This window comes from Oncorhynchus clarkii, chromosome 16, assembly GCF_045791955.1.
Source record: "Oncorhynchus clarkii lewisi isolate Uvic-CL-2024 chromosome 16, UVic_Ocla_1.0, whole genome shotgun sequence".
NCBI classification, from domain to species: domain Eukaryota; kingdom Metazoa; phylum Chordata; class Actinopteri; order Salmoniformes; family Salmonidae; genus Oncorhynchus; species Oncorhynchus clarkii.
This window is the reverse complement of record NC_092162.1, coordinates 70,498,246-70,522,076: the sequence shown is the minus strand read 5'-3', so window position 1 is coordinate 70,522,076 and position 23,831 is coordinate 70,498,246. Positions and strand designations below refer to the sequence as shown.

The following is a 23,831-nucleotide window of genomic DNA, read 5'->3' as shown; positions in this document are numbered from 1 at the left end:
AATCTCTTCAGATGCTGTTGCAGCAGAGTTGGTCCTATTCAGAGAAAGCCGGGTGGAGGACAACAGTTGATGAGCAAGAAAAGCCACATTGAAGTCTCTGATTCATAAATATTATATTTACGGGAAGAAAAATAAGATTATGGTTATAGTGTTTAAAAAAAAAAAAATGGCACAGAATAATAATACGTTATTACATCTCTTCGCGGGGGGGTAAGTCATCCTATCCGACATTTTTTCCCCCTCAAATGTGACAGCTAGATAGCGTAGCTGAATATTTGTATTGAAAGGGAAGTTACAGTAGCTAGCTATTTGCCTCTCGTTCCCGATGGCGTGAGAAGGGCTAGCTGGCTAGCTAGCTATAACATGCGTTTGTTAGCTACCTGTAATGATGTACAATGTCGATGTGTTTCAGACGAGTTGTTTTGTTAACTGGTTAACTAGTATATGTTTACTGGGGTGCGTTCGATAAACTCGCTTCGGCTTTTTACTTTCGATTTTAGAGCGCAGAATTAACTGATGCTTTTACGAACGCACCCCCTTTTTTAGTATCATCCGTTTAGTTTGAACCGGTACCGGCTGGGTATCTCGTCCTATACCTCGTCTCGTCAAGCAAATGTACAGGTTCAAGAGTAGTTATGCAATGTCAGGTGGCCAATTAGTATCATTCTCACTGTTATTAATCAACCGCATATTGATTTCTGAAGCGAGCTAGCCGCTATTCTAGCTATCACGTTAACATTTACGTTAGCTAACTTTATGCAGGAAATGTGAGCATCTTAGCCATTTGTGATGCTGTCTATTTCTATAAAGTTGATAACACTTGAGATATAATAAAACACCAGCGTCGTAAATATCAAGATGATGAATGTTTTTAATTTGATGTGGTATTAGATGTCAAGTGGCGCAGTCTTTCTGACCCTCATTAACGTCACATGGTTGCCACAAAACTCTTTGCCCTATTTCTAAAATGTATCTTCGTAAAATCAGATTTTAAACCTAAACAATAGCACTAACCTTATGCCTAACCTTAACTTTTTTTAAAATTAATCATCGTTTTTTAAAAATGTATTATCTTCATGAGAGTTTCCCAAAAAGTCGGTCTGAGGCTCCGTGCATGTTTTGTTATTTTGTCCTAACACTACACAGCTGATACAAATAACCAAAGCTTGAAGATGAGTTGGTTATTTTGTCCTAACACTACACAGCTGATTCAAATAACCAAAGCTTGACGATGAGTTGGTTATTTTGTCCTAACACTACACAGCTGATACAAATAACCAAAGCTTGAAGATGAGTTGGTTATTTTGTCCTAACACTACACAGCTGATTCAAATAACCAAAGTTTGAATCAGCTGTGTAGCGCTAGGACAAAATAACAACGTGCACCAAGGGAGGGGAGCCACAGTTTGGGGAATCCCTGATTTATAGAGCATGCTAAGTGCTAAACTAGCAAACTGTCTCCGTGTTAGCTACTGCAGTTTACACAATGGCCGACTCTAAACTATACATAGATAACATTTGATTCTGCCATAGAGGGGAAAGAGGATCTTAAGGTACCCATCCTAAAAATGTATATTAGCTAATATATAGCTAGCTACACTAGCTAGCAAGTCGTGAGAGAGAGCGAGAGCGAGTCCAACCATCTCTTTAACCTGGAAGCTGAAACCTTGTTTTGGAAGCCAGTACTTATCACTCAATCAGTTAAGGTCATCCATTGACAGCTGTTGATATTTGGGAAAGCACCATTCAATACCTAGCGCCGATATTGCATTTACTACACACTGATACTATAATAATCCCACAGAGGAATATAAATCCCAGTCATATGTAGTATATCTATCGTGTGTGTGTGTGTGTGTCTGAATATCTTAGCCAATGACAAGAAGTACCAGAATGGTGATAATAACTTTATTTGTCATATCATGCATGATATGATAATTCAAAAAAAAGAAGATTAGTAGCTACTTCACACACCCCATTGTGTATCTACAGTTGATTGGAGCAAACAGATTAGTTTCCTCTTATCATTTCAGACAGTACTACATTATTTTTTTTGCTTGAGATCCTACATCTAGTTTCACTTGTCCTGCAGGTCCTGGTACTTTGCATAGGCTGCCACGGTGCAGTGCACTTTCCAGGCATGACATTGAGAACTAGTCTATATTTACACAGGACTCTCACAGTGCCTTCATTTGTAAATGAATGCCCAGTGAGTGGTAGTTTCAAATGTAAACATTTAACTTTGAGTGTCAATCAGGGCATCTGGCCTGTAGCCATTTTACGGTTAGTTCCCAAGGGTGCGTAGGGTTATGTGACTCTGTATCATTTATCTTATCTTATGGTGTCCCAGGCCGCTAGGAGGAATGACATGATAAACAGTGAATGGATGTCTAGCTGGGTGTTAGGAATTGGAATCCCTTGCATTTGGCAGTTGACCTGCCCTTTAGACACAGAGTACAGGGCAGGGAGTACAGGATTGACACACTAGATGAAGCTTATGCTAAACTAATCTGATTCTGTCTCCCGTCTAAACTTGTCTTGGATGGACAGGGGTTGTAGACGGGTATTTTTATGATGTCACTCGAGACTATCCCTGACTTGTTACAGTCATAAATTAAATAAAGTGCATGGTTTGGAGATTTAAACGTCTATTAGGCTCAGGATATAGAGAGGGTGAGCAATTCCAGTCCTCGAGGGTCTAATTGGTGTCACAGTTTTGCCCCCAGCTAACACATCGGACTCCAATAATCACCTAATCACGATCTCCAGTTTTAGAATGCAATTTGATTAATCCGCGGTGTTTGCTAGGGATGGAGAACAAGTGTTACACCCATCAGGCCTCGAGGACTGGAGTTGCCCACCCCTGGGCTATAGGGATGCCTTTTTTTGTGTGTTCTACCCCTGACACATAAAAAAAAACCTGGTCACTCATTTGTCAGCAAACATTCTCCACCTCTGGCGGTAATCCACTTCTGGTAATCTTTTACACGGGTTACTTGAGCTCCGTCTCTATTGTCCTCCGTCATGTTAGTAATTTATTAATAATGTCTTATTGATTAGTTTTCCTTTTCTCGTTAAAGATGTAGTGCAGATGACTTAAAAGCCCTGACCTATATATTGTTGTTACCGTGTTATAGAAATGTTGTCAACAAATGTTCAACTTCCTCTCTGCAGATGTAGCGGCACGGTGGGAGCCATTGTGACTTGTCCTCTGGAGGTGCTGAAGACCAGGTTGCAGTCTTCAGGCATCACGCTACGGCCCATGTTCCAGGTCCAACTGGGCACTCTCAATGGTACTGGGGTCATCAGACCAGGCTCAGGCACCATTACACCACCTGGCCTGCTGCAGGTCTTACGGTAAGGGGTTGTCCTTCCTTATTAGCATGGGGCTCATCTACAATGGGTCTTACGGTAAGGGGTTGTCCTTCCTTATTAGCATGGGGCTCATCTACAATGGGTCTTACGGTAAGGGGTTGTCCCTTTTCTTCTTATTAGTGTGGCGCTAGTCTACTATGGGTCTTAGGGTAAGGGGTTGTCCTTCCTTATTAGCATGGGGCTAGTCTACTATGGGTCTTACGGTAAGGGGTTGTCCTTCCTTATTAGCATGGGGCTAGTCTACTATGGGTCTTACGGTAAGGGGTTGTCCCTTTTCTTCTTATTAGTGTGGCGCTAGTCTACTATGGGTCTTAGGGTAAGGGGTTGTCCTTCCTTATTAGCATGGGGCTAGTCTACTATGGCTTTTACGGTAAGGGGTTGTCCTTCCTTATTAGCATGGGGCTAGTCTACTATGGCTTTTACGGTAAGGGGTTGTCCTTCCTTATTAGCATGGGGCTAGTCTACTATGGCTTTTACGGTAAGGGGTTGTCCTTCCTTATTAGCATGGGGCTAGTCTACTATGGCTTTTACGGTAAGGGGTTGTCCTTCCTTATTAGCATGGGGCTAGTCTACTATGGCTTTTACGGTAAGGGGTTGTCCTTCCTTATTAGCATGGGGCTAGTCTACTATGGGTCTTACGGTAAGGGGTTGTCTTTATTATTAGCACGGGGCTCATCTACTATGGGTCTTACGGTAAGGGGTTGTCCTTCCTTATTAGCATGGGGCTCATCTACAATGTGTCTTACGGTAAGGGGTTGTCTTTATTATTATCATGGGGCTCATCTACAATGTGTCTTACGGTAAGGGGTTGTCCTTCCTTATTAGCATGGGGCTCATCTACTATGGGTCTTACGGTAAGGGGTTGTTCCTCTTCTTATTATTATTAGCGTGTAGTCTACTATGGGTCTTACGGTAAGGGGTTGTCTTTATTATTAGCATGGGGCTCATCTACTATGGGTCTTACGGTAAGGGGTTGTCCTTCCTTATTAGCATATGCTCATCTACAATGGGTGTTACGATAAGGGGTTGTCATTCCTTATTAGCATGGTGCTCATCTACAATGGGTCTTACGGTAAGGGGTTGTCCTTCCTTATTAGCATATGCTCATCTACAATGGGTGTTACGGTAAGGGGTTGTTCTTCTTATAATAGAGGGAAATGGAAATGGCGTCTTTTTGTAGGCACTCCTCCATTGTTCGTTGGACAAAGCCTATGGGGAAAATGAATGCCGTTTTTGGATAATCACTGAATATAAGGTCTGAGGTAAACACAGGTTTAGGAGATCGTATACGTTTTGTTCTATGATATAAGCTACATCGGCTAACGTCACTTTTTGTGAATTCTGAAGCTCACATGAAGTCTTCATCATTCATAGAGGTCATGTTAACTGACTGATATTATCTCATAGAACAAAACAGGAAGTCTTCATCATTCACAGAGGTCATGTTAACTGACTGATATTATCTCATAGAACAAAACATGAAGTCTTCATCATTCATAGAGGTCATGTTAACTGACTGATATTATCTCATAGAACAAAACATGAAGTCTTCATAATTCACAGAGGTCAGATCTCCTAAGCCTGTGTTCACCTCAGACCTTATTATTGTCGTCTATCCCACAACCTTATTCTTTCCCCAATTAATTTTCCCCATAGGAATGACTGAACCAACCAGAAGTAACTCATTACTGGTTTTTAGGGCTACAAGCTGGTGAGCTCAATTAACGTGGGGACAGTCTCTACTGTGGGTCTTACGGTGAGGGGCTCGTATAAGTGAGGGGGAACAGGAGGCCGCCGAGGGCAGGACAGCTCGTAATAATGGCCGGAACATGGGGGAATGAAGTGGTATTAACTACATGGAAACCACGTGCTTGATATAGTTGTTACCATGGAGAGAAAATATATAGTTTCCATGACGTCAACAATCCTTTGATTCTAAGCCAACCCTGCCTGTTTTACACCACGGTGGCGCACGCATCATTTTTAAAAAAAACATTTTTTGGCTAAACAACCCCACCCGTCTATAGAAGGAGACAAGTGAACAGCGCCACAGCAGGAAGAACTAATACCACAGCCTCGTGTAGGATCAGGATATGATCAACTTTCACCCCCCCTGCGTTCCCTACCCATAACAATGTCCGATCCACTTGGTATAGTACTCTCCTGATTGCCAGATGCCCGCTGTTCCAGCTGTCAGTGGATGTGGTTTCTGACAGTTTTTTTGTTTGTTGCAGAAATTCTTCAAGTTGTGCAAACCCACAGTTTTCGTGGTCTCCGACAGTCCCGCAGGTGTAGAATCCGGATTGGACGTACTGCCAAATTCTCTAAAATGACATTGAAAGCGGCTTATGGTAGAGAAGAAACATTATAAATTCTCTGGCAACAGCTCTGGTGGATATTCCTGCAGTCAGCATGCCAACTGCTCTCTCAACTTGAGACATTTGTGGGGTTGTGTTGTATGACAAAAAACTGCACTTTTTAGTTGTTTTAATTGTCCCCAGCCCAAGGTGCACCTGTGTAATGATCATCCTTTTTTTAAATCAGCTTCTTGATATGTCACACCTGTCAGGTGGATGGATTATCTCGGCAAAGGAGAAATGCTCACTAACAGATGTGTTAGAACAAATTTGTGCACAACATTTGAGAGAAATAAGCTTTTTTTTTTTTTTTAATTTGGACATTTTTCTGGAATCTTTTATTTCAGGTCATGAAACATGAGACCAACATTTGTTGTGTTTTTATATTTTTGTTCAGTTTAAATTAATATTCTATAAAGAAGTATTTAAGATTAAAGACTGAGAATCCTGCTCTGATCTAATCTCTCTTCGTCCAGGTGTGGGGAGCACAGACACACTGCCGCCTCCACCACAGAGCATGTTGGGAATGTGTTTTACTACTAGGAAGGCAGGCAAGGACACACACGTACAGTGAGGACTACTTATGTAAGTGCTGATGCTACTTATGTAAGTGCTGAGCCTGAGGCTCAGGGCCTGTTTTGGGCAGGAAGCAAGCAGGGTTGCCTCAGTCCACAGAGGGTGTTTAAAACTAGTTTAAAACAAGTTTGACACAGACAACAACACATGGAATAACATGGAATAAACAAGTCAGTGACACAGGAGAGAAAAAAGAAAGTCTATATACAGTGTGTGCAAAATGCATGAGGAGGTAGGCAATAAATAGGCCAATAGTAGCGAAGAATTACAATTTAGCAGATTAACACTGAGTTGATAAATGAGCAGATGATGATGTGCGAGTAGAGATACTGGTGGGCAAAAGAGCAGAAAAGTAAATAAAAACAGTATGGGGATGAGATAGATAGATTGGGTGGGTTCTTTACAGATGGACTATGTACAGCTGCAGCAATCGGTTCGCTGGTGTGAGAGCCATGGTGTCACTGTGCCTCTGCCAAATTGAACACGAAGAGGAAGCTGTGCTGAATTGACCACTTCTACTGTGCTCTGGGGGTTTCTCATGTTTCTCACTTCAAGGATTTAGAGCTTGAGGCCTTTGGCTGACTGACTGAACCAGTGTGGGCAGGACTCCCGCTGAATGGGTGATTGGCTCAAATAATATTGTCAACCGGTTTACCCAGTGCAGTTTGGACATGAGCCATTGCAACTCTTAAGTTACACAACAGCCTTCAAGTATCTGTTTTGGTTCATTTAGCCAATCATTGTTGTATTCAAAATCCTTGTTTTGTTTTTTTCCAATGTGAGAAGTTCATGCTTGGTTGCTGTCTTTACTTTGGCGATATAACTAACTCTGTAAGTCCGTATTGTGCCGCGTAGTAACATGAACAGTGTTTTTCTTTTAGGCCTAGTTGACTAAAATGACGTAGTTACAGTGAGGGAGAGGGGACCAAAATGTGCGGGCAACATTGTCCTAGAAAACAGCTGTGCTTTTATATAGCAGAGAGTGGGACTTATGCATCAGCCGACCTGTAGGTGTGTCCACCCACCTGGCTCATACCTGTCGGGGTGTCCACCCACCTGGCTCGTACCTGTCGGGGTGTCCACCCTCCTGGCTCGTACCTGTCGGTGTGTCCACCCTCCTGGCTCATACCTGTCGGTGTGTCCACCCACCTGGCTCATACCTGTAGGTGTGTCCACCCACCTGGCTCATACCTGTCGGGGTGTCCACCCACCTGGCTCATACCTGTCGGGGTGTCCACCCACCTGGCTCATACCTGTCGGGGTGTCCACCCTCCTGGCTCGTACCTGTCGGTGTGTCCACCCTCCTGGCTCGTACCTGTCGGTGTGTCCACCCACCTGGCTCATACCTGTAGGTGTGTCCACCCACCTGGCTCATACCTGTCGGGGTGTCCACCCACCTGGCTCATACCTGTCGGGGTGTCCACCCACCTGGCTCATACCTGTCGGTGTGTCCACCCACCTGGCTCGTACCTGTCGGTGTGTCCACCCTCCTGGCTCGTACCTGTCGGTGTGTCCACCCTCCTGGCTCATACCTGTCGATGTGTCCACCCACCTGGCTCATACCTGTAGGTGTGTCCACCCACCTGGCTCATACCTGTAGGTGTGTCCACCCACCTGGCTCATACCTGTAGGTGTGTCCACCCACCTGGCTCATACCTGTAGGTGTGTCCACCCACCTGGCTCATACCTGTAGGTGTGTCCACCCACCTGGCTCATACCTGTCGGTGTGTCCACCCACCTGGCTCATACCTGTCGGTGTGTCCACCCACCTGGCTCATACCTGTCGGTGTGTCCACCCACCTGACTCATACCTGTCGGTGTGTCCACCCACCTGACTCATACCTGTCGGTGTGTCCACCCACCTGACTCATACCTGTTTGTCAGCTACTGGCATAAAGGTCATCCTTTCCTAGGGTCATAAATAAGTGTATGTGAGAACGATACCTGTGAGTGTGTGAGAACGATACCTGTGAGTGTGTGAGAACGATACCTGCGTGTATGTGAGAACGATACCTGTGTGTATGTGAGAACGATACCTGTGTGTATGTGAGAACGATACCTGCGTGTATGTGAGAACGATACCTGCGTGTATGTGAGAACGATACCTGTGTGTGTGTGTGAGAACGATACCTGTGTGTGTGTGAGAACGATACCTGTGAGTGTGTGAGAACGATACCTGTGAGTGTGTGAGAACAATACCTGTGTGTGTGAGCAAACTGTGTGTGAATTTTACGGAACAAACTCAGAAGAATCTTCTGCAAAAAAAAGATTCATCACAATGAGAAACCTTTTTTTTTTAGAAGTCAATGAAAAATGTATTTAAAAAAAAAAAAATCTTCCCATTTCTAGGTCAATTCTAGAAAAAGAGGGTCCAAGGTCTCTTTTCCGGGGACTGGGTCCAAATCTTGTCGGTGTCGCCCCTTCAAGGTAAGCCCACCCTGCAGTCCACCTTCTACACTGCATTTAACAGAGTGGATTTGGTGGAAGTACTGTTTTGTGTGTGGATGTGTTTCTAACTTTCCGTGTGCACTAACATGACACACACACACACACACACACACCATGCCATCTCAATTGACAGATGGTTAGACTTTAACAACTGGGCAGGAACAATATCTTACGACAACACCATTTCCTAATAACAGGGTTTTCCTTTGTTTCACTGTGTTGGTGCGAAAGGCCCAGATTACCCCAACCTGGGCCCAGTTATTATTATGTTTTCTAATCTAACCATCTCCTAAGGATATGGGGAAATAGTTGGCCTTTTCTTAAAATGAAAGGCCAATAATCTACTGGAGTGATGTTCTTTCCGTTAACTTCAGCATCTGGTTACCAATCCTCCAATCACTAATGAGCTCCAGTAACCTCCTGTGGTGATAGGATGGCAGCTCCAGTAACCTGTGGTGATAGGATGACAGCTCTAGTAACCTCCTGTGGTGATAGGATGGCAGCTCCAGGAACCTCCTGTGGTGATAGGATGGCAGCTCCAGTAACCTGTGGTGATAGGATGGCAGCTCCAGGAACCTCCTGTGGTGATAGGATGGCAGCTCCAGTAACCTGTGGTGATAGGATGGCAGCTCCAGGAACCTCCTGTGGTGATAGGATGGCAGCTCCAGTAACCTGTGGTGATAGGATGGCAGCTCCAGGAACCTCCTGTGGCGATAGGATGGCAGCTCCAGTAACCTGTGGTGATAGGATGGCAGCTCCAGGAACCTCCTGTTGTGATAGGATGGCAGCTCCAGTAACCTGTGGCGATAGGATGGCAGCTCCAGTAACCTGTGGTGATAGGATGGCAGCTCCAGTAACCTGTGGCGATAGGATGGCAGCTCCAGTAACCTGTGGTGATAGGATGGCAGCTCCAGTAACCTCCTGTGGTGATAGGATGGCAGCTCCAGGAACCTCTTGTGGTGATAGGATGGCAACTCCAGGAACCTCCTGTGGTGATAGGATGGCAGCTCCAGTAACCTCCTGTGGTGATAGGATGACAGCTCCAGTAACCTGTGGTGATAGGATGGAAGCTCCAGTAACCTGTGGTGATAGGATGGCAGCTCCAGGAACCTCTTGTGGTGATAGGATGGCAGCTCCAGTAACCTGTGGTGATAGGATGGCAGCTCCAGGAACCTCCTGTGGTGATAGGATGGCAGCTCCAGGAACCTCCTGTGGTGATAGGATGGCAGCTCCAGTAACCTCCTGTGGTGATAGGATGGCAGCTCCAGTAACCTGTGGTGATAGGATGGCAGCTTCAGTAACCTGTGGCGATAGGATGGCAGCTTCAGTAACCTGTGGCGATAGGATGGCAGCTCCAGTAACCTGTGGTGATAGGATGGCAGCTCCAGTAACCTGTGGCGATTGGATGGCAGCTCCAGTAACCTGTGGTGATAGGATGGCAGCTCCAGTAACCTGTGGTGATAGGATGGCAGCTTCAGTAACCTGTGGTGATAGGATGGCAGCTCCAGTAACCTGTGGTGATAGGATGGCAGCTCCAGTAACCTGTGGCGATAGGATGGCAGCTCCAGTAACCTGTGGTGATAGGATGGCAGCTCCAGTAACCTCCTGTGGTGATAGGATGGCAGCTCCAGTAACCTGTGGCGATAGGATGGCAGCTCCAGTAACCTCCTGTGGCGATAGGATGGCAGCTCCAGTAACCTGTGGTGATAGGATGGCAGCTCCAGTAACCTGTGGTGATAGGATGGCAGCTCCAGTAACCTGTGGTGATAGGATGGCAGCTCCAGTAACCTGTGGCGATAGGATGGCAGCTCCAGTAACCTGTGGTGATAGGATGGCAGCTCCAGTAACCTGTGGTGATAGGATGGAAGCTCCAGTAACCTGTGGTGATAGGATGGCAGCTCCAGTAACCTGTGGTGATAGGATGGCAGCTCCAGTAACCTGTGGTGATAGGATGGCAGCTCCAGTAACCTGTGGTGATAGGATGGCAGCTCCAGTAACCTGTGGTGATAGGATGGCAGCTCCAGTAACCTGTGGTGATAGGATGGCAGCTCCAGTAACCTGTGGTGATAGGATGGCAGCTCCAGTAACCTCCTGTGGCGATAGGATGGCAGCTCCAGTAACCTCCTGTGGCGATAGGATGGCAGCTCCAGTAACCTGTGGTGATAGGATGGCAGCTCCAGTAACCTGTGGTGATAGGATGGCAGCTCCAGTAACCTCCTGTGGCGATAGGATGGCAACTCCAGTAACCTGTGGTGATAGGATGGCAGCTCCAGTAACCTGTGGTGATAGGATGGCAGCTCCAGTAACCTGTGGTGATAGGATGGCAGCTCCAGTAACCTGTGGTGATAGGATGGCAGCTCCAGTAACCTGTGGTGATAGGATGGCAGCTCCAGTAACCTGTGGTGATAGGATGGCAGCTCCAGTAACCTCCTGTGGCGATAGGATGGCAGCTCCAGTAATCTGTGGCGATAGGATGGCAGCTCCAGTAACCTGTGGTGATAGGATGGCAGCTCCAGTAACCTGTGGTGATAGGATGGCAGCTCCAGTAACCTCCTGTGGCGATAGGATGGCAACTCCAGTAACCTGTGGTGATAGGATGGCAGCTCCAGTAACCTGTGGCGATAGGATGGCAGCTCCAGTAACCTGTGGTGATAGGATGGCAGAGCAGAATGGTGAGGTGGAAGAGAACAAAGCAGGGGCCTGTTCAGTAGACACAAAATGGAGAGCTTCTATCTGAACTCGTCCAATAAGAAACGCGTGCTTTTGTTTTCCGTCGCAAAAAAAAAATTTTTTTTTTTTTGCTACACTGTGCCCTGATGAACACGACGCCGCTTTATAAGTGACACAGTTGCAGTATAGTGTTGATTTTTCTAGGGATAGAGGGTGACATCGTTAAGACATTGACCCGTGGTCATGTAAACATTAACAGAAAGTAGTCCGTATTTCATGGAACCCTTTGTTTTCATTCACGGAGCGGGATATTATTGGAAAGCCAGACGTGGTTATACTGTATACTGACAGAGGGGGGGATACAAGAAAAACACAGCTTCAGGCCTTTTGATGTTCTTTACTTTAACGGAGGTAACAGGATGATCCCAATGTAGACCTGAGCCCTTTTCCACCCCAGGGTTTATATACACTACATAGTATACACTACATAGTATACACTACATAGTATACAGTCCTCACTAAGTATCAGCCATCTAATCCTCCCTCTCTGTTCTTAATCAGCCCATTCTGCTCCTGCCTGTGAACTCTTCCCCCCCCCCCCCCCCCCCACACACACACACACACACACACACACACACACACACACAGGGATTGGGGTTGGCTGTTCCAAATGCATAGCAGAAAAAAATGAGACTGCTCTGGACAGGACAGACAGCATGTTTGGCTAGCCCTGTCAGAGACTGCTGCTTCACAGCACAGGCATCTCTGGGAAACGTGATGTTACACACACACACACACATACACACACACACACACACACACACACACACACACACATACACACACACACTTCTAAAGATGGGATCATTATTCATTCATTCAGGGGGTTATCACCAATTTGTCATTTCCATTTTCTCACCTCCCTCCGTCTTGTGTCGTTGCAGAGCTATTTATTTTGCTGCCTACAAGAAGGCGAAAGAGACGTTCAACGGGGTCTTCGTCCCCAACAGTGGAGTGGTGCACATGTCCTCAGCTGGCTTTGCAGGTGAGACTCAGTCTGAAGCAGAACACGTTGGGACGTAGAGGATATAGAGCCCTGGGACGTAGAGGACGTAGAGCCCTGGGACGTAGAGCCCTGGGACGTAGAGGATATAGAGCCCTGGGACGTAGAGCCCTGGGACGTAGAGCCCTGGGAAGTAGAGGATATAGAGCCCTGGGACGTAGAGGACATAGAGCCCTGGGACGTAGAGGATATAGAGCCCTGGGACGTAGAGGATATAGAGCACTGGGACGTAGAGCCCTGGGACGTAGAGGATATAGAGCCCTGGGACGTAGAGGATATAGAGCCCTGGGACGTAGAGCCCTTGGACGTAGAGGATATAGAGCCCTGGGACGTAGAGGATATAGAACCCTGGGACGTAGAGGATATAGAGCCCTGGGACGTAGAGGATATAGAGCCCTGGGACGTAGAGCCCTGGGACGTAGAGCCCTGGGACGTAGAGGATATAGAGCCCTGGGACGTAGAGGACATAGAGCCCTGGGACGTAGAGGACATAGAGCCCTGGGACGTAGAGGATATAGAGCCCTGGGACGTAGAGCCCTGCGGCGTAGAGGATATAGAGCCCTGGGACGTAGAGGATATAGAGCCCTGGGACGTAGAGGATATAGAGCCCTGTGTCGTAGAGGATATAGAGCCCTGGGACGTAGAGCCCTTGGACGTAGAGGATATAGAGCCCTGGGACGTAGAGCCCTTGGACGTAGAGGATATAGAGCCCTGGGTCATAGAGGATATAGAGCCCTGGGACGTAGAGCCCTTGGACGTAGAGGATATAGAGCCCTGGATCGTAGAGGATATAGAGCCCTGGGACGTAGAGCCCTGGGACGTAGAGGATATAGAGCCCTGGGACGTAGAGGATATAGAGCCCTGGGACGTAGAGGATATAGAGCCCTGGGACGTAGATGATATAGAGCCCTGGGACGTAGAGGATATAGAGCCCTGGGACGTAGAGCCCTGAGACGTAGAGGATATAGAGCCCTGGGACGTAGAGCCCTGGGACGTAGAGCCCTGGGAAGTAGAGCCCTGGGAAGTAGAGGATATAGAGCCCTGGGACGTAGAGGACATAGAGCCCTGGGACGTAGAGGATATAGAGCCCTGGGACATAGAGGATATAGAGCACTGGGACGTAGAGCCCTGGGACGTAGAAGATATAGAGCCCTGGGACGTAGAGGATATAGAGCCCTTGGACGTAGAGGATATAGAGCCCTGGGACGTAGAGGATATAGAACCCTGGGACGTAGAGGATATAGAGCCCTGGAACGTAGAGCCCTGGGACGTAGAGCCCTGGGACGTAGAGGATATAGAGCCCTGGGACGTAGAGGACATAGAGCCCTGGGACGTAGAGGACATAGAGCCCTGGGACGTAGAGGATATAGAGCCCTGGGACGTAGAGCCCTGCGGCGTAGAGGATATAGAGCCCTGGGACGTAGAGGATATAGAGCCCTGGGACGTAGAGGATATAGAGCCCTGTGTCGTAGAGGATATAGAGCCCTGGGACGTAGAGCCCTTGGACGTAGAGGATATAGAGCCCTGGGACGTAGAGCCCTTGGACGTAGAGGATATAGAGCCCTGGGTCATAGAGGATATAGAGCCCTGGGACGTAGAGCCCTTGGACGTAGAGGATATAGAGCCCTGGATCGTAGAGGATATAGAGCCCTGGGACGTAGAGCCCTGGGACGTAGAGGATATAGAGCCCTGGGACGTAGAGGATATAGAGCCCTGGGACGTAGAGGATATAGAGCCCTGGGACGTAGAGCCCTTGGACGTAGAGGATATAGAGCCCTGTGTCGTAGAGGATATAGAGCCCTGGGACGTAGAGCCCTTGGGCGTAGAGGATATAGAGCCCTGGGACGTAGAGCCCTTGGACGTAGAGGATATAGAGCCCTGGGTCATAGAGGATATAGAGCCCTGGGACGTAGAGCCCTTGGACGTAGAGGATATAGAGCCCTGGATTGTAGAGGATATAGAGCCCTGGGACGTAGAGCCCTTGGACGTAGAGGATATAGAGCCCTGGGACGTAGAGGATATAGAGCCCTGGGACGTAGAGGATATAGAGCCCTGGGACGTAGATGATATAGAGCCCTGGGACGTAGAGGATATAGAGCCCTGGGACGTAGAGGATATAGAGCCCTGGGACGTAGAGGATATAGAGCCCTGGGACGTAGAGCCCTGAGACGTAGAGGATATAGAGCCCTGGGACGTAGAGCCCTGGGACGTAGAGCCCTGGGAAGTAGAGCCCTGGGAAGTAGAGGATATAGAGCCCTGGGACGTAGAGGATATAGAGCCCTGGGACGTAGAGGATATAGAGCCCTGTGTCTGTGGAAGCACTACACCCTCATTCTGTATGAAACGCAAAGCGATGGATTCGTGTAAATGCTTCCGCCTTTATGCAAACAAATGCTTTTTATACCTGTTGTGTAAACAGGAGCAACATTTGCATCTAAGCACGATGAAGAAAAAAAATAGAGGGAATTTTGTTCACCAAAACATGTATGTATGTATGTATGTATTTACACACGCACAGTACCAGTCAAAAGTTTGGACAGAATAATAGTGAAGACATCAAAACTATGAAATAACACATATGGAATCATGTAGTAACCACAAAAACAGTGTTAAACAAATCAGAATATACTGGAGATTATTCAAAATAGCCACCCTTTGCCTTGATGGACAGCTTTGCACACTTTTTATAATGTGTTGTACAATGATTTAATTTCTGCTCTGTCAGGAATCCTGGAGGATTTGACCTCCCTGACCTTTTGTTCTTTCCCTGAACTCACTCACTGTCTGTCTGTCTGTCTGTCTGTCTGTCTGTCTGTCTGTCTGTCTGTCTGTCTGTCTGTCTGTCTGTCTGTGTCTCTCTCTGTCTGTGTCTCTCTCTGTCTGTGTCTCTCTCTGTCTGTGTCTCTCTCTGTCTCTCTCTGTCTCGCTCTCTCTCTCGTCTCTCTCTCCTGCTCCATCCAGTGATATGACATGAAACTCTCTATTTCTACTTCCTGTTTCAGCCTTTGTTACAAACTCCCTCATGAACCCTGTCTGGATGGTTAAGACCAGGATGCAGCTGGAGAGAAAGTATGTACTTTACATTCCTGTTATATATGTAGTACATTCCTGTTATATATGTACTTTACATTCCTGTTATATATGTAGTACATTCCTGTTATATATGTACTTTACATTCCTGTTATATATGTAGTACATTCCTGTTATATATGTAGTACATTCCTGTTATATATGTAGTACATTCCTGTTATATATGTACTTTACATTCCTGTTATATATGTAGTACATTCCTGTTATATATGTAGTACATTCCTGTTATATATGTAGTACATTCCTGTTATATATGTACTTTACATTCCTGTTATATATGTACTTTACATTCCTGTTATATATGTAGTACATTCCTGTTATATATGTAGTACATCCTGTTATATATGTAGTACATTCCTGTTATATATGTAGTACATTCCTGTTATATATGTACTTTACATTCCTGTTATATATGTAGTACATTCCTGTTATATATGTAGTACATTCCTGTTATATATGTAGTACATTCCTGTTATATATGTAGTACATTCCTGTTATATATGTAGTACATTCCTGTTATATATGTAGTACATTCCTGTTATATATGTACTTTACATTCCTGTTATATATGTAGTACATTCCTGTTATATATGTAGTACATCCTGTTATATATGTACTTTACATTCCTGTTATATATGTAGTACATTCCTGTTATATATGTAGTACATTCCTGTTATATATGTAGTACATCCTGTTATATATGTAGTACATTCCTGTTATATATGTACTTTACATTCCTGTTATATATGTAGTACATTCCTGTTATATATGTAGTACATTCCTGTTATATATGTAGTACATTCCTGTTATATATGTAGTACATTCCTGTTATATATGTAGTACATCCTGTTATATATGTAGTACATTCCTGTTATATATGTAGTACATTCCTGTTATATATGTACTTTACATTCCTGTTATATATGTAGTACATTCCTGTTATATATGTACTTTACATTCCTGTTATATATGTAGTACATTCCTGTTATATATGTAGTACATTCCTGTTATATATGTACTTTACATTCCTGTTATATATGTAGTACATTCCTGTTATATATGTACTTTACATTCCTGTTATATATGTACTTTACATTCCTGTTATATATGTAGTACATTCCTGTTATATATGTAGTACATTCCTGTTATATATGTAGTACATTCCTGTTATATATGTAGTACATTCCTGTTATATATGTACTTTACATTCCTGTTATATATGTACTTTACATTCCTGTTATATATGTAGTACATTCCTGTTATATATGTAGTACATCCTGTTATATATGTAGTACATTCCTGTTATATATGTAGTACATTCCTGTTATATATGTAGTACATTCCTGTTATATATGTACTTTACATTCCTGTTATATATGTAGTACATTCCTGTTATATATGTAGTACATTCCTGTTATATATGTAGTACATTCCTGTTATATATGTAGTACATTCCTGTTATATATGTAGTACATCCTGTTATATATGTAGTACATTCCTGTTATATATGTAGTACATTCCTGTTATATATGTACTTTACATTCCTGTTATATATGTAGTACATTCCTGTTATATATGTACTTTACATTCCTGTTATATATGTAGTACATTCCTGTTATATATGTAGTACATTCCTGTTATATATGTACTTTACATTCCTGTTATATATGTAGTACATTCCTGTTATATATGTAGTACATTCCTGTTATATATGTACTTTACATTCCTGTTATATATGTACTTTACATTCCTGTTATATATGTAGTACATTCCTGTTATATATGTAGTACATTCCTGTTATATATGTAGTACATTCCTGTTATATATGTACTTTACATTCCTGTTATATATGTACTTTACATTCCTGTTATATATGTAGTACATTCCTGTTATATATGTAGTACATTCCTGTTATATATGTAGTACATTCCTGTTATATATGTAGTACATTCCTGTTATATATGTAGTACATTCCTGTTATATATGTAGTACATTCCTGTTATATATGTACTTTACATTCCTGTTATATATGTACTTTACATTCCTGTTATATATGTAGTACATTCCTGTTATATATGTAGTACATTCCTGTTATATATGTAGTACATTCCTGTTATATATGTAGTACATTCCTGTTATATATGTAGTACATTCCTGTTATATATGTAGTACATTCCTAACCTGTTCAGCTCTTGTTTTATTTATTTATTTATTTTAAAATCTTTTGATTACATCTTTAAATGCAGACGGACACCTTCAAGAGTTTGTTCTCTACTAATGGTACAGACCATGTCAGGGTTACTGTAACTAGTCTAGTCACCGGTCACCACCACGTGTAATGTGCCCTTTGACGAGCCCCCACATCTTAGCTGCAGTGCTGTCCTTGTGTTACGCAGTGCAGCATGGTTTAACATGTGACCAGGCAGGTCCATAAATACCCGAGCTGCTGACGCATTAGGCTGTGTGGGAGGAGGAGGAGGAGGCTATATTAAGCGGCTGCTTGCGTACCAAATTGCACCCCCCCTCCCCCTATTCCCTAATATAGGGCACTACTTTTGACCAGAGCCCTATTCAAAAGTAGTGCACTATGTAGGGAATATGGGGGTGCCATTTTTTTGGAGCAGAGAGGACTGTGTTGAAGTCAGTTACAAGGATAAGCAGGTTAACTGGTGACCTAAAATCCTGTTTACCCTTTGGACTTGTCCATATAGCTCGTCCCTCAAACTAGTGTTATATAGATCGTCCCTCAAACTAGTGTCATGTAGCTCGTCCCTCAAACTAGTGTCATATAGCTCGTCCCTCAAACTAGTGTCATGTAGCTCGTCCCTCAAACTAGTGTTATATAGCTCGTCCCTCAAACTAGTGTTCTATAGCTCGTCCCTCAAACTAGTGTTCTATAGCTCGTCCCTCAAACTAGTGTCATATAGCTCGTCCCTCAAACTAGTGTCATGTAGCTCGTCCCTCAAACTAGTGTTATATAGCTCGTCCCTCAAACTAGTGTCATATAGCTCGTCCCTCAAACTATTGTCATATAGCTCGTCCCTCAAACTAGTGTTTGAGGCAGGGTAGCCTAGTGGTTAGAGCGTTGGACTAGTAACCGGAAGGTTGCGAGTTCAAACCCCCGAGCTGACAAGGTACAAATCTGTCGTTCTGCCCCTGAACAGGCAGTTAACCCACTGTTCCCAGGCCGTCATTGAAAATAAGAATTTGTTCTTAACTGACTTGCCTGGTTAAATAAAGGTAAAATAAAAAATAAATAAAAAATATAGCTCGTCCCTCAAACTAGTGTCATATAGCTCGTCCCTCAAACTAGTGTCACGTAGCTCGTCCCTCAAACTAGTGTCACGTAGCTCGTCCCTCAAACTAGTGTCACGTAGCTCGTCCCTCAAACTAGTGTTATGTAGCTCGTCCCTCAAACTAGTGTCATATAGCTCGTCCCTCAAAGTAGTATTATAAACTAGTGTTATGTAGCTCATCCCTCAAACTAGTGTTATAAACTAGTGTTATGTAGCTCGTCCCTCAAACTAGTATTATAAACTAGTGTTATGTAGCTCATCCCTCAAACTAGTGTTATAGCTCGTCCCTCGAACTAGTGTTATATAGCTCGTCCCTCAAACTAGTGTCATATAGCTCGTCCCTCAAACTAGTGTCATGTAGCTCGTCCCTCGAACTAGTGTTATATAGCTCGTCCCTCAAACTAGTGTCATATAGCTCGTCCCTCAAACTAGTGTTATATAGCTCGTCCCTCAAACTAGTGTCATGTAGCTCGTACCTCAAACTAGTGTTATATAGCTCGTCCCTCAAACTAGTGTCATGTAGCTCGTCCCTCAAACTAGTGTCATGTAGCTCGTCCCTCAAACGAGTGTCATGTAGCTCGTCCCTCAAACTAGTGTCATATAGCTCGTCCCTCGAACTAGTGTTATGTAGCTCGTCCCTCAAACTAGTGTCATGTAGCTCGTCCCTCAAACTAGTGTCATATAGCTCGTCCCTCGAACTAGTGTCATATAGCTCGTCCCTCGAACTAGTGTCATATAGCTCGTCCCTCAAACTAGTGTTATGTAGCTCGTCCCTCAAACTAGTGTTATAAACTAGTGTTATATAGCTCGTCCCTCAAACTAGTGTTATAGCTCGTCCTTCAAACTAGTATTATATAGCTCGTCCCTCAAACTAGTGTTATGTAGCTCGTCCCTCAAACTAGTGTCATATAGCTCGTCCCTCAAACTAGTGTTATGTAGCTCGTCCCTCAAACTAGTGTTATAAACTAGTGTTATATAGCTCGTCCCTCAAACTAGTATTATATAGCTCGTCCCTCAAACTAGTATTATATAGCTCGTCCCTCAAACTAGTGTTATGTAGCTCGTCCCTCAAACTAGTGTCATATGGCTCGTCCCTCAAACTAGTGTCATGTAGCTCGTCCCTCAAACTAGTGTCATGTAGCTCGTCCCTCAAACTAGTGTCATGTAGCTCGTCCCTCAAACTAGTGTCATGTAGCTCGTCCCTCAAACTAGTGTCATGTAGCTCGTCCCTCAAACTAGTGTTATGTAGCTCGTCCCTCAAACTAGTGTTATATAGCTCGTCCCTCAAACTAGTGTTAACTGCTAGAGGAAAAATTCATCAAATATTCTTCTAAGATATATTCTGAAATGTATTAAGATGCTAAAAAATATATATACTGAAATGTATATTTGAGAAAGGAAATGGAATATAGGATGTATTGTTTGAGAGAGAATGCCCCCCTCATCTTGTCCTGTGACCTATTCAAATCAAATGTTATTGGTTACATTCACGTGTATAGCAGATGTTATTGGTCACAGACACGTGTATAGCCGATGTTATTGCGGGTGTAGCGAAATGCTTGTACCTCAGACTCCATATTTGACTGGAGTCTGAGGTATGCTGACTTCTCCACACGACAACTTATGTGTTTTGGGGAGGGGAAGTGTTGACTAGCTCCTGACACCTCTACACCTGGTGCTTTAGGGGACACCTCTACACCTGGTGCTTTAGGGGACACCTCACCTCAATGACAGCCTACCCTGTCCAAACCCGTACGACGCTGGTCCCATTGTGTGCCGCCCTATGGGGCTCCCAATCACAGCCGGTTATGATACAGCCTGGATTCGAACCGGGGTCTGTAGTGACGCCTCTAGCACTGAGATGCAGTGCCTTAGACCGCTATGCCACACGGGAGCCCCGCATTGAGGCGAACCATAGCAACCTGGCGCAAAACAAGTATTTCCTATTGGTTCAAATAGAACCACTCCGTTTTTCTTCTGTTTTCCACTAATTTTAAGTTCCTACTTAAAAAAATGTTTATTTCAGTCTAATCTAACCTTCGATAATTTCCTCCAGGGCGCGAGGGGAGAAGAAGACGAACGCGCTGCAGTGTGCCCGTAACGTTTACAAGACCGAGGGCATGAGAGGTTTCTACCGGGGCCTGACGGCGTCCTACGCTGGCATCTCCGAGACCATGATCTGTTTCCTCATCTACGAGACGCTGAAGAAACGCCTGAACGAAGCGCGCTTCACGTCGCCGAACAGCGAGACGGAAAAAGGGGCGTCGGACTTCCTAGGCCTGATGATGGCGGCTGCCTTCGCTAAGGGCTGTGCTTCCTGCATAGCCTACCCGCACGGTAAGCATGGGGATTAATGGGTAGTGAATAAGATGTTAGGATATTAACTTGTCAAACCACAGCTCAACGGACAAAATGCACATTGATGTCGGAGGCCAAGCCGTAGCTGTTTAAATGACAACGGCCCAGTCAACGGCCATCGAGTCTACTGTGGAATAAGCAAACGCACATCGTGACTCAAAATTCTATCATGTTCGCCTAATTTCAGTTTGTGCCAAAACAAGATGTGTAGTAGAGAATCATTAAAATCTGTACAAATCTAAACCCCTGTGAAATGTCTTTTGAATAACCCAAACATCCATTTTAAAGCTGTTTTGAAGCCTGTGTACAAAACCAAATCTAAACTTTTAAAAAATAAAAAAGGGGGAAGCATCGAAATGGCGCTCATAGAATGGCTCTACAGCTTATTAGACTGGCTTTCAATGAGAACGACAGCTCTATAACTCGCATTTCTATGTGTTATTGGTTGGGTCGCCCAGAAAGCTACAGACTTGACCTTTTGAGTGAACAGTCTTTTTTAGATTAAACTCCCAACGTTCCTTCCATCTTTGGGTCAAATACTCTGTAAACTTCATTCAAAATCACCTTCTAACGCGTCTTGTCTCCCTTCATCAGAGGTGATTCGGACAAGGCTGCGAGAAGAGGGCAGCAAATATCTGTACTTCTTCCAGACAGCCCGGTTGGTGGCAGTGGAGGAGGGCTACGCTGCGTTTTACAGAGGACTCATTCCACAGCTCATCAGACAGATCCCCAACACAGCCATCGTCCTCTCCACCTACGAACTCATTGTCCACCTGATGGGAGACTCCTCGCAATGATCAATGACGACGTGTTCTGGTCGGGCCCATCAGATGGAAGGGCAACATTATGTAGCTGTACCCCAAGGCACGTTGGCTAAGAAAGAGACTATCGTGCAATTGCAGAAGAAAGGAAACTTTTTTTTTTTTTGTGAACTGTTGGTTTCTCTTGAAGCAATTTGAAAGCAGGTTTTACTGTTATCCAAAGGACCTGAAACTGATTTTTAAGGGTGCATCCCAAATGGAAAACTATCCCCTATCCCTATTTAGGTCACTACTTTTGACCAGAGCCTTATAGGCTCTAGTCAAAAGTAGTGCACTCTGTAAGGAATAGGGTGCCATATGGCTCTGGTCTAAAGTAGTGCACTATATAGGGAATAGGGTGCCATAGGGCTCTGGTCTAAAGTAGTGCACTATATAGGGAATAGGGTGCCATAGGGCTCTGGTCTAAAGTAGTGCACTATATAGGGAATAGGGTGCCATAGGGCTCTGGTCTAAAGTAGTGCACTATATATAGGGAATAGGGTTCTATAGAGCTCTGGTCTAAAGTAGTGCACTATAAATAGGGAATAAGGTGCCATTTGGGACTCTGAAAATAATGTTTTATTTTAATGGAAGCATTTTATGTTTATTAAGGTGTTCAGAATAATTTTACGCTCTCAAGAATTGTGGTACTTATGACAGGACAACTCTAGCCCGAGTCCCAGATCGGTTTGTGCTGTTATTACCAACTCCACTGCTGTCATTTTGAGTTGTAAGTTGGCAAGACGACACAAACAGATCCGGGAATCGGGCTAGGACAACTCCATGTCCCGAGAAGAACTTTAGTTTCCGTTTTGAATCATACGAGGTAAAGAGGTCACCTGAATAGGTGGGCCACTGTTAAGTTCAACTAAATTATTTTATTGTATTTGTATTGTTAAATGCTGTTTCTCTGACGCTTATCCATGTTGAATGTCCAACGTTCCACCACTTTCTTTGGCTACAGGCTATTTCATTACAGGCTATTTCATTACAGGTTATTTCATTACAGGTTATTTCATTTCACACTAATGATGAGAAAGAAGGTGGAGGCATAGCTAGAGTTGTTATTTGCCAGGCAAAAGCACACACACACACACTCATGATAGTTTATTTATTCACTACCACACGGTGAAGTTTTGATTAGAATTATCGCTGAGTAATGCATCATATTTTACATGACGAATACAGATGAATCTGTAATATTGTGTTTGTTAAAGAACATGGTCATCTTTTACAATATAACGACAACGTGAATGCTTATTTGACCAGTGGCTCAATAAAATTGCATCAATAAGTGGTTTGGTTCATTTGTTTTTGAATGGTGTCATACTACAGTAACCTGGTTGGAAAATACAGACTTGTTGTGTTATGGATTTCACTTGGTGGTCTACAGTAAAAGATGGACTGGATTCTTTTGGTGCTATGGATTTCACTTGGTGGTCTACAGTAAAAAGATGGACTGGATTGTTTTGGTGTTATGGATTTCACTTGGTGGTCTACAGTAAAAGATGGACTGGATTGTTTTGGTGTTATGGATTTCACTTGGTGGTCTACAGTAAAAAGATGGACTGGATTTTTTGGTGTTATGGATTTCACTTGGTGGTCTACAGTAAAAGATGGACTGGATTATTTTGGTGCTATGGATTTCACTTGGTGGTCTACAGTAAAAGATGGACTGGATTGTTTTGGTGTTATGGATTTCACTTGGTGGTCTACAGTAAAAAGATGGACTGGATTGTTTTGGTGTTATGGATTTCACTTGGTGGTCTACAGTAAAAAGATGGACTGGATTGTTTTG

General features: G+C 44.2%; 1 protein-coding gene across 1 annotated transcript; it reads left to right on the top strand.

Moving 5' to 3' along the window:
- LOC139368991 (solute carrier family 25 member 33) lies at positions 1–23,329 on the top strand. Its single transcript, XM_071108528.1, has 7 exons — positions 1–210; positions 3,175–3,357; positions 8,658–8,735; positions 12,371–12,471; positions 15,492–15,558; positions 20,932–21,212; positions 21,828–23,329. The coding sequence occupies exons 1-7, from the start codon at positions 140–142 to the stop codon at positions 22,028–22,030; spliced, it is 984 nt and encodes a 327-aa protein (XP_070964629.1). The 5' UTR covers positions 1–139; the 3' UTR covers positions 22,031–23,329.
- Positions 23,330–23,831: the final 502 nt, after the last annotated feature.